This window comes from Brugia malayi (genome assembly GCF_000002995.4).
Source record: "Brugia malayi strain FR3 genome assembly, contig: Bm_v4_ChrX_scaffold_001, whole genome shotgun sequence".
Taxonomy (NCBI): Eukaryota; Metazoa; Nematoda; class Chromadorea; order Rhabditida; family Onchocercidae; genus Brugia; species Brugia malayi.
Window position 1 is genome coordinate 14,584,509 of NW_025062479.1, and position 11,724 is coordinate 14,596,232.

The following is an 11,724-nucleotide window of genomic DNA, read 5'->3' on the forward strand; positions in this document are numbered from 1 at the left end:
AATATAAGCTAAACTAATAATGTTTTAAAAACATATATATACTTTCTGATAATTTAAATGCTGCTAAGGATGAATAATAGACGTATCAATTTTTTAAATTTATTACATTTTATTGATGGAGTTTTTTTTCTTCTTTTTTTACAAATTTTTTTAAAGATTAAGAATTCTGCTTTCTCATCATATTTGCAATAAATTCAAATTAAAGTATGATTCATCTCGATAATTTCAGAACAATTATTGATTGTATAATTCATGTTTGTATGTAAGTTATAAATAAGGATTTCGTTTAATTTTTCAATTGAAAAATAAAAATAAAAGATCTTTTTCTTTAGTAGGAAAGGACTGATTGATATATGCATTTTTTTATGTTTAACTATTAGTAAAGCATATAGTAGAAGATGATAAGTGTGGAAAAAACAAAGTGTTGAAGTAATTTCTTGATTAATTTTGCATGAATTAATTTTAGAAAACGGATGAATTAAATTAAAACTTAAGATGGATCAAAATTTTATAATATAAAGTACATCTTATAACAATTTAAAGCAGCAAAATAATTCCAAAAAACCCATTACAATTTGATCAAATATTGCTACAAACAGTACAAACGTCAAATACTACCAGTAAATCGTTTAATTTATTTAAAAAAAAAAAAATTAAAAAAAGTAACAACGTTAAATTTAAAAAAAAATAACAATTATTTTTATTATTAAGGCTCAAATTTCATAAACAATATAGCATGTAAAATGATATGGAATTAATTTTTGCTTAAATAAATTCACAATGAATATTTTTATGAATATTTAGCGAATGTTTCTTAATTCTGATAAGCAAAGAAAGAAGAAAATTTACCACAATAATATTTCTCAAATAACTTTTGTCACGGTACGAAAACTTCCTAATTGTTATTGAAAATTGCTTAATGAAATTTCTTTGTCTATCATATATCTCATCGAGATAAATTCTTGCTTTTTTAGTCATTCATTTTTTTATCCTTTATAATTTTAATCAAAATCGATGAGAAGATAATTATTTATAGTCAATACATTTCAAAAATATATGTTATACAAAAAAAAGAAGGAAATAATACAGTTAAAAACATATACAATATAAAAAGTGTGTTAACATAATTGAATAAACTAATAATGTACATAACAAATATATTATTTTATTAAATATAACACTAATAATTATTGTAAAATTAAAATTTGTAACATTTCTTTTTCTTTTTGAACGTATAAATTAAAATTTGCGACATTTTTTCTTTTTAAAAAAGAAAGACATATTTCAAAAGTTTAATTAATTTTCATAATTTCAACAAATATTTATTGTAATTAAACATTATTAATATTTATGCTATATCTTGTTGACCTAATTTTCCTTTAACATCGCAATGATTTTGACATTTTTGTTCAATTAATAAAGCCCAAGGTTCTGGCTCAGCACTACATAACCAACAAAATAATCCATTACATAGCATTAAAATGAATGCTGTCGTGAAGACAATATAGCGCCATTCCATTATGGTATTATTCGGTGCTAATGTACTAACCACAAATGGTACCAAAAGCATACTGATACATATAACTAGCTGCAATATATGTATATTTATATATATTGTTTATTAAAATAATTAAATTTTATCTGAAAAATTTAAAAAAAAAAATTGTAGTAATTAATCAAATATTCAACTTATTTCTCTAGTTTTGTTAATTGTTAAGTTTCATTTTCTTTTTTTTGAATAAATTTGTTGACATAAATTGTATGCAAAAAAGGAAGAATTTGAAACACTTAAAAAAAAATCAAATTTTTCAAATGAATTTTGAACTATTAATATTATAAGGGACGAATAAATCAAATTTGAATTAATTAAAATGACTAAATCTTGAATTAAATTGGAAATTTATCAAAATTGACTCATCTAAATTTATCTGGCATTACTGCCACTACTATTAATAAATTATCAATATTCTCGAATGTATCATTATTGAAGTTTAATTAGGTAGTAATATACCAGTGTACTAATATTAATTTATCTAGAAAAGCATAGTAATTAATATATTAAGAAATGTATTAGTGATATGCTATTATTAATAAGTTATACACATATTCAATATGATACATTTGAGAAGTAAATTATATTTCATTCTTAATTGATAATTAATCACTGTAGGAATCGTTTAAACATTACTAAATAATACTAACACTTATTAGTAAACAAGAAAAAAAAAATAAACAAACAAACGAACTTGAACAACAGCCATAACAAATTCAGTAAATGTACGAGCAATTAATGTTGCTGATTTCATTGAACCACAAGCAATTAACCCAATGCAACTTACAGCACCCGTAAAACAAAGTAAAGCAATTGCAACATTATTTGAATTAAGAAAGCCAAGTGGTAATATGAATGAAGCACAACCGACCATTGCAATTGTATTAAACAATTGAAGTTTAAATTTTTCCTATAAAAAAAAAAAAAAAAAAAAAAAAAGAAGAAAAAAACACTCATCATTATTAAATTTGTAATTAAAATAATGAATTTACTGTTTATGATAAATAAATTATAGTTTTTTACTAGAATTAATTACGCTTGATGTTTGCATAACATGTGGTGATTTTTTTTTTTTTTTTTTGATTTTATAGCACAAAATAATTAACAAGCTAGGTTTGGAAAGAATATTTCATTTATTAAGACATCAAATTGCGGTTTTTTTATTTATAACAAATCATTAAATTATGACTTTTAATTGTAACATAATTCTTATCAATTAATAATTTTAATTTAATTTAATTCAATTCAAGTTAGTAGCATCAAGTTCTACGTTCTATTATGGTAATTAGTAAGTTATAAATTTAAATCTATCAATATTCATTTATGTCAAAAATTTTTAATAACTTAATAATGTTTGCCTATAGTTAGCTATAATTGTATTTTTTTTTTTTTTTTTTTTTTAAGAATGGAATATATGGAATCTTTTAACAATTGGATGATTATATTAGAGTTGAACTAACCGAAATGCATGTTATTTTATCAGAAAGAACACCGGCAATCATTTTAATAACTAATTGAACAAAAGGTGGTAATATTGCTGATAAACCAGTTCGTTCAATTGGAACTGCCAAAGTTTTGTTAAGATATGTTGGCATAAATCTGTAAGTGATTAAATAAAGTTTTAGATAAAATCATCGAATTATGAATATTACTACCAAATTATTACTATTTCACAAAAAATTAAAAAATGAATTAATCAAAATAATTTAAAATAATAAATTTTTTGCATCATATATTAAAATATATCATTCCATAAACCTACTTATTTATAATTTGTATAATTTAATCAATATGATTGGTAACATATCTATAATTTTTTCAAATAACTGCTTTCATAAGCTCTGACATTTAAATGATAAATTTAATAATGAATTGAAATTTTTATCAATTAATAATTGAAAAATTATAAAACGATAAAAATTAAAACATACTGAACAAGAAGTTGAAATCCAAATGCATTACCCAAAAATGCAAACCAAATTGCCCAAACAGAACGACTGGTTACAATAGATCGATATGGTATTGCTATCTCTTTACGACGCTTACGTTGTGCTATAAAAAAAAAAAATTAAAGTAAACTAACTTGTTGCAAAAATAATTATTACAGCAATATATGCTTGAGTAGTTTGATTAGATTCTTTTAAAATTGTTTGTTAAATATATGATATATTTAATTAAATGATATTGCTTAAACATGCTTAATTAATTCTCAAAATACTGACATGAAAATGAAATGATAGTGTTGATAAATAGTTTCAACAATTATGAATTTAAAATTTAAATAAATAAGTAATTAAAATGTTCCAGTCAAATGAATTTAAATGAATGAGTAAAATTAATTTTAAATGAATAAGTATGAATTTAAAAATAAAATAAGTATGAAATTTAAATAATAAAATTAAATGAGATAAAATGATGTTAATATTACTAGTGTTGATCATATTTATTTAAAATTATAATTAGGTCAATAGTGAAACAAATACATCATACATCGTTGTGAATGATTGAATGAATGAGTAGTCCTGACGTAAAGTTTTCAAATAATAAATTTAAAACATCAAAAGAATAAATTTAAGAAAAATTTTCTGATATCAAGAATAAGTAATACGAATTTATAATTATTAAGTAATGATATCTAGTCATAAACTTATAATTTAATTAAAGCTAAATTAGGCGCAAGAATTTCATCATTAAGTTAACGTGTTATTTCGATAACAATGGGCTTATTAGAAAATAAGTTTTTTTTTTTTGTTTATCAGGGAAATAGATAAGCATGCTGATGAAATTATCAGGGAGAAGCAATACTAATGATAATTGTAAATTGCTATATGATAAAATTTAATTTAAATCTTTTTTTCTAGCTAACTTTCTAAGCAACAAAAGTTCGTTAAATTAATTTATTTTATATTGCGATAACAGTAGGAAACAAATTTCAAATTCTTTCAGCAATTAATTAGGCTAAACACATTCAATAAAAATTGAAATTTTATCAAAAAAAAAAAAAATTAACCTCCTTCAGTGATAAGAAGTGCTTCAGTAGCAGAGACACATGGATGTTTCATAGGATCATTTCGATAAAAAATGAAAAATGTGAATGCTAAGGTGGCAGATATAATTGCAGCTGAATAGAAAGCTGATGGCCATCCGAATGTAACACATAAATGTGCTGCTAATGGCATTGTGATAATTTGTGATAATTGACCACCTAATGAGAGTAAAGTTAAAAAATGACCTGAAATTTTAACCCTTTAATATATCAAATAGATCTGAAATTACAAACTTTAAATAAATTTATTAGACCGAAATTTTAACATAACAAAATTGGTTTTTTTATAAACATTAGATTACATTTCACAATTTATTCTTATGGTTCAATTTTTTTTTTCTTATCATTCAAATTTCTTTTTTTTTTTTTTATATAAATTTTTGACTGAGATTTTTAAGAAATAAAAGAATGTAATATAAATGTAAGCGTTATAATAGATTGAAAAAAAAAAAAGTATCAAAAAAAAAAAAAAAAGGATAAAATTAAAGTCTACCAATCTCTGCGATAGGAGCCCAACTTGCGCTAACACAACCCATTAAAGGCATAGCTGAAGCTAACGCTATACCTGCAAATTTTTTAAAAAAAACTATTAGGACTTATAAAATATTATTAAAACTATTAAAAATATTATAAACAAAAAAAACTTATTAAAAACTATTAAAACTTACAAACAAAATTTATGTTAATATTATTAAAATAACATCAGTGTTGATTAATATTCATAATAAATCTATTTTTATTATTATTAGAATAAATTTCATAAGTATCTGCCGTTTTGCCTTTTTAAAATAATTGATATGGAATGTTAAAATATAAACATATCAATTGATTCTGACTAATTTATAATTTCACGCATAAATTAATGTACATAAACAAATTTATTTGTTATTATTATGTGTCGTTACATATATTATCAATATAACCTACTGAATATCATATTGAATTTGTTAAATGATATTTTTCATTTAATTGATAGCGATATAATATAAAATAACAATTAATACATTTAATTAAATAACAATTCATATGATTAATATTCCACAATAATATTAATTAAATTTAATAATAATGTAAAAAGATATATGCAATTTGATAAAACAAATATTATATCACCTATACCGCTACCAGCAAATATATTAATTATAAAATGAAAATTATACCTTGTGTGATACGTATACATACCATCCAGGTAACACCTTGACGTGCAGCAAACGGCATTAATGCAGTGCCAAATGATGAAAAAAGTAAAAGAATACTAAAAACAATTTGTGAACCGAAACGATGAAGTGCATATGCGATTGGTAAAACAAATATTATAGCACCTAAGCCACCACCGGCAAATATTGTACTCGTTTCTCGAGGTGATATTTTTACTGGTTCAACCTAAAATGAAAAAAAATTTTTTTTTTTGTTGTTTTTTTCTTTTTGTTTTTTGAAATTATTAATAATATTAAAAAAGAAAAAATTAGAAAAATTATTTTGAATAAATTTTAAATTTTTTTGAATTTTTCTTTTTTTTAATAAAAATTATAATATTAAAATTAATCATAAGATTTCATCCAGATAACTAAATAAATTTGTTGTATATTTATAAGAAAAGAGAAAGAATAAATAAATGTAACTAAATAAACTTATTATTTATAAGAATAAAAAAAGATTAATAAATATAACTAACTAAATTTAATACACATTTATAAGAAAAGAAAAAAATATATAAACTATAAAATTAAAAAATAAAAAATAAACTAACCCCTTCAACAGTAGCATTTGATGTCATGCAAATAACTGCTAAATTAAATGTCATTTCATTAGCACGTGTAGCTGTTAAACTTAGAACTGCCATTATAAGTATAATATAACGTGTTCCATTACAAAAATCACATCTTACATCCGTTTTCTTTACATTATACGACACTTCAATCAATGATTTTCTTGACTGTTGTGATTTATCATTAACAATCATATTATTACCATTTTTTTTTATATCAATTAATGGTAACATACCATTTCCATCATTTTTATGAATTAATAATGTTGTTGGTTGTAGAATAGAAATTTTATTTCGTGAATAAGTTGTTGTAGCTGTTGTGGTAGTAGTAGTAGAAGAAGTAATAATTTGTGTAGTATCACAGATAGTTTGATGACAGTCATTTTGATGAATTGGATAAAATACAGATGTTTCGGATGATGCTATAGTCGAACATCCATTTGAATTATTTGTTGCCATTAATAAGAATTCGTTTTCTTTCTTTTTTTTTTTTTAATTTTTGTTCTTGTTTCTTTTTTTGTTTTTACTTTTGCTTTTGCTTTTTTCCTATTTTCTTTCTGTGAAATATAATTGGGAATAATAATCCACAAAATAGTTTTAGATACGTTGATTGAGGTACTCTAAATTATATAACTAATTTTACGAGTTAAACCGTAAATTAGTTAAGATGAAATATTAGAACAAATCAAATTATTGATTAGTTCAAGTTATACAAATTATTGAATAGGTTTAAATCAAATTATGCAAATTATTGAATGGGCCTAATATTAGTTAAATTGTTAGAAAAGTCTTGGAATTTAATTATACAATATATACAAAAAATACATTGTGAAGAATAAAAAATAATATGATGAAAAAGATCTAAAGCAATTTCAGTTGACAGTACATTGATAGTTTACAAACATGCAGACAGATATATATGTATTAAAAAAGCAAACATCTAACGGTGTCATCTTATCGTTGCTAATCATATCAGAATTAAAATTTCAATGTGTTCATTTTTATGAAATATTAAATGTATTACTAAGTGCATGTTTTTTTGTTCTTTTTTTTGCAAAAAAATTTAAATTATTCAAATTATTTTAAACTATTTAAAGTTTTTTCTTTTTGCAAAAATCTTATTTTAAGAAAAGGAAAAAGATTATTATTTTTTTCTCTTAAATATTTATTTAGTTGAACAAATAACGCTTACCCATTTATCAAAGATCAAAAAATTTGTTAAACATTTTCAAAACAAACTTTTATATTCTCTTTTATAAATTTTACTGACTCACTGACTGTTTCTTCTTTTTTTTTCCACTGTATGTCACAAAAATCACATATATACCTCTTTCAGGTATGTATGTTTTGTCATTATTCGTTGCTTCTTAATCATTTACATAAAATGACGCATTTTAATATTTCTTATATTTTTTTGAAAAATAAAAAAAAAATGAAAAAATAAAGAAATCTAAAATTAATAAGGACAAATGAAAAAGAAGATATACGACATTTTATATTACATGATTAAAAAAACAAAAAAGCAAATTTTACAGTAATTATATGGAATAAATGAATTTATCATTTTTTTTCTTTTGCAATTTGATGTTAATATATTGTTATTGCAATTAATTGTATATTGTTACTAATGCATTTTGCAATTAAAAAAGAAAGGTGTTGTCTAGAAATCAAATTAATAATTAATCCATTTGAAGCAAATGATAATGAAAGATTTTATTAAAAAAATGCAAAATGTGAAAAAGGAAAAAATAAACTGTCATTTTGTTTCATTGTCCTTTTACATTCTATACCAATTAACTAATTAATTTAATTAATAATGATTGCTTATAACATCTATAAATAGAAAAAAAAACTAGATAAAACAAAGCAACGAAAATGAAATAGCATTTCAAAAAAAGAGTGGTAAAATTAAATGCATTAAGTGAAACTGGAGGAAAAAAGTGTAATTTAAAGTGTAATTTATATGTCGATTGACTGATTGATTGACTAATGGATTGTAGATCGGATTGAGTTAATAAATTTAGATTTTAAATTAGATTTTTTACATCTCATATTATATATTGCACAACAATGAAACAAAGATTACAAATATCACTGAATTGTTAAAAATTGTTTCACATATAAATTCAACAGTGACGTTGAAAACTCTTAAATCTGTTCATTCAGTATGACAAACAAAAATGATTTGTACTACACCCACATTATTTCATAATGGAAATCGGCAAATATTAAAATTCTCTGAAATAATAAGAAAACGAAAAAAAAAAAACTTTAAAATATTTTGTTTTTGTTTTGTGAAAAAATTCGACAAAATTTTAAAATTATCGAAGTTTCATAAATATGAATAATAATAAAATAATGATAATAATAATAATAATAACGGTGATAATAATTAGTGTGAATCATTTTTGTCGATAATGACAAGTGATAACATTCAAAGATGGAAGAGAGATTGTGGAGTTTGTTAACTAATGCTAATAAAAATAAAATTAACAAAAAGAGATGTAAATATAAAACTAAAATTTCTGCAAGTATCATAAATTTATTGAAAGTATGAAAAATAATTATAAACAATGAATGGAAAGCTATGAATTATAGCTTCAATTTTGTTTACATTTTCAACATTAAAAACCATCAAATATCTTTTTCCTCTCCCTTTCCCTTCTCTCTTTCCCTTCACTTTCTCCTTCTCTTTCTCCCACTTTCACTATTAGATCATAAGAACATTTCGCCCTATACAATAATATACAAATTTTTCAGATTATAAATTTAGCGTATTTTATATTTAAATAATTTTGATAATCTATAAATTATTTCCACTTGCGTCGTTTTTTTTCTTTTCAGTGACAAACAGACATTTAAAAAAAAATTTGTAAAATCTTTTTTATTTTTAATGTCTGTCTGTCATTGTAAAAAGATAAAAAAAAGAAGTTTTTTTTTTTTTTTTTTTTTTTTTTTTTTTAATAATAAAATGCGACAATATGATTTCATATAAATATTTCAATCAGAAATTTGTTAAAACTTTTAAATGAAATTTGACTAAACGATTAGAAATGAGACTAAATGCTAATAAAAAAGCGGCATATATTTTTTCATTATGAAAGACTGTGATGACATTTCTCAGGTATCGCAGGTGGCCTTAAAAGAAAAAAAGAGAGATAAAAAATTGTAGATCACCTTTGTTAGATCATATCAATTATTTATTTTATTGCCTCACATATTTATTTATTTACTTTATTATTTATTTATTTGTTTATTCATTATTCTATTGCAGTAGTTGCTCATTTGATTATTGTATATTAATCAAAGTAAACGAAACGATTATAAATCATTCTGTTTAATTGATTGCATTATTTACAAATTAAACCATCTATATTAGTAGGAGTTTAATCCACAGAATAAATTTAACAAAATATAGTTTTAATAATTCAATAAGTTTAGAGGTCAGAAAAAATGGAATCATTTATAGAGTTCCTGATTAGTTCAGAATTAGAAATGCAATTTTTGTTAATAATATTAATCAAATGATATGATCCATTTTAAAGTAATATATGAATTATACGATTAAATAAGGAAAAGAAAATATCATTTATCTTGCTTCTTTTCAAATTAATTATCAAAAGTTAACTACCAATTCTGCTAATCTGTTCAAAGATAATAAATTTAAATTAGATGTTAGTTAGCTAATTAATTCGAAAAAGAATTTTAGTGACTTATTATATCATAGATGAACAAATAACTATTCACATTGTACATCATTGAGAATTAATTTACTAACCTTAAAAATTAAAAAATTGCATGATATTTATTAAATTTTTTAAATTGAAATGAAAGAAAAATTTATACATCGAACTTTTAAAATTGCCATTTCATTAGTGAACATAATTTTTTTAAGTAAAATTGATTAAGTAAAGTGCTAGAAAATAATTCAATCATTTCAAATTTTAGCTGAAAATAAAAGTAGCATAAATTTGAAAATAAAAAAAAGAGAGAAATGAGAAAACTAATCAATTAAGCTGATCAATGTTAAAATTTAGAAGTAATGATGACATTTGTGAGAGTGAGGTAAATAAGAAGAAATAGAAGAAATAGGTGACAAAATGTTAGTTAAACAATCTTTATTTCAATCCTTAAAAAAGAAAGAAAGAGAAAAGAGATTATATCATTTAGTTTTCTGATTACTTTTTTACAAAAAAAAAGCAGAGAATTAAAAACTTTTGTCTTCATATAAAATCAATAAAGTAAACTAAAATAAATATTCTTTTTTTTAAAAGACAGTAAATACTTCTTTTTGTTCTTTCAATATCATTCATTGATTAAAAATTAAATTAGAAAAAATTAATTTTGCAACTGAAATACTTAAACAACAACAAAAAAAAGAAAGAAAAAGAAGATAATTCTATCAAATATTTTACAGAAATACCAATGAATTGCTAATAATAATGATGAATCAATGATTTGTGAAAAAAAAAAAATACAAATAAGAAATCTGAAAAAAAAAACCAGAGAAAGATTGATAACAAATAATATTATTATCGAAATGATAATAAAATATTAATCAAACAATATTTTTCCTTTCAAAATTCTTTAGAGAATCAAACTAAGATGATAATTCATCCTATAATATATAAAATTTCAAAGAAACTTACGGTAATAATTTTTTAAATATTAAAAAAAAAGAGCAGAAAGCGTGTATAAAATTTTTATCGTTTTTTAAATATGCTGAAGAGATGATAAATCATAAATTGAATTTAAAACATTTCATCATATTTAAGAACAATATTCTTTCTATAAGCATTTAATTTGTTTGTATCTCATACATAATATCCATTTTAACTGTTAAAATATACAACTATTTGAAAAACAAGAAATGGAAATGATAGTTACGAAAAGTTTTGCTTTTATTTTTGTTTTCATCAATTAAAAATGACATTTATAATACGAAGAATAAAATTAGATTTATCAAATTATACAAATGAAATTATTAATTTTTTAACTAGAGAGAAAATGCACTACAAATATAATGAACATATTCGAAAACAAAAAAACGAAAATAAAATAAATGAAGTTTAATTAGTGTAAATTTCAAGCTAACATTTTTAGTTTATTATAACATTTACAGTCATCTTAATAAGAAATACAAGAAAAGAATAAATTTAAAAATGCTATTAAAATAATAAATGATAAATAAATTATATAGTGAAGTATTAAAATGATTGAAGGAAAATATAACATCTTTTTTCTTTTTATTTAATAATATCATAAAATGATTTAAATAGGAGAATTTGAAAATATATCTTAGTGAAAGAAATATGAAAATAATTAGTGAATGTTTATTTTCTAGATCAGTAAAATTTA

At 21.5% G+C, this 11,724-nt stretch overlaps 1 protein-coding gene across 1 annotated transcript; it reads right to left on the reverse strand.

The window, feature by feature from the left end:
• Nucleotides 1–1,348: 1,348 nt before the first annotated feature.
• Nucleotides 1,349–6,825, reverse strand: Bm5849 (Uncharacterized protein; the record flags this gene model as incomplete). Its single annotated transcript, XM_043074868.1, has 8 exons — nucleotides 1,349–1,588; nucleotides 2,247–2,462; nucleotides 3,013–3,151; nucleotides 3,484–3,604; nucleotides 4,563–4,784; nucleotides 5,092–5,163; nucleotides 5,759–5,981; nucleotides 6,349–6,825. 8 exons carry the CDS (start codon nucleotides 6,823–6,825, stop codon nucleotides 1,349–1,351), a joined length of 1,710 nt encoding a protein of 569 aa, XP_042930802.1.
• Between the last annotated feature and the right edge of the window lie 4,899 nt (nucleotides 6,826–11,724).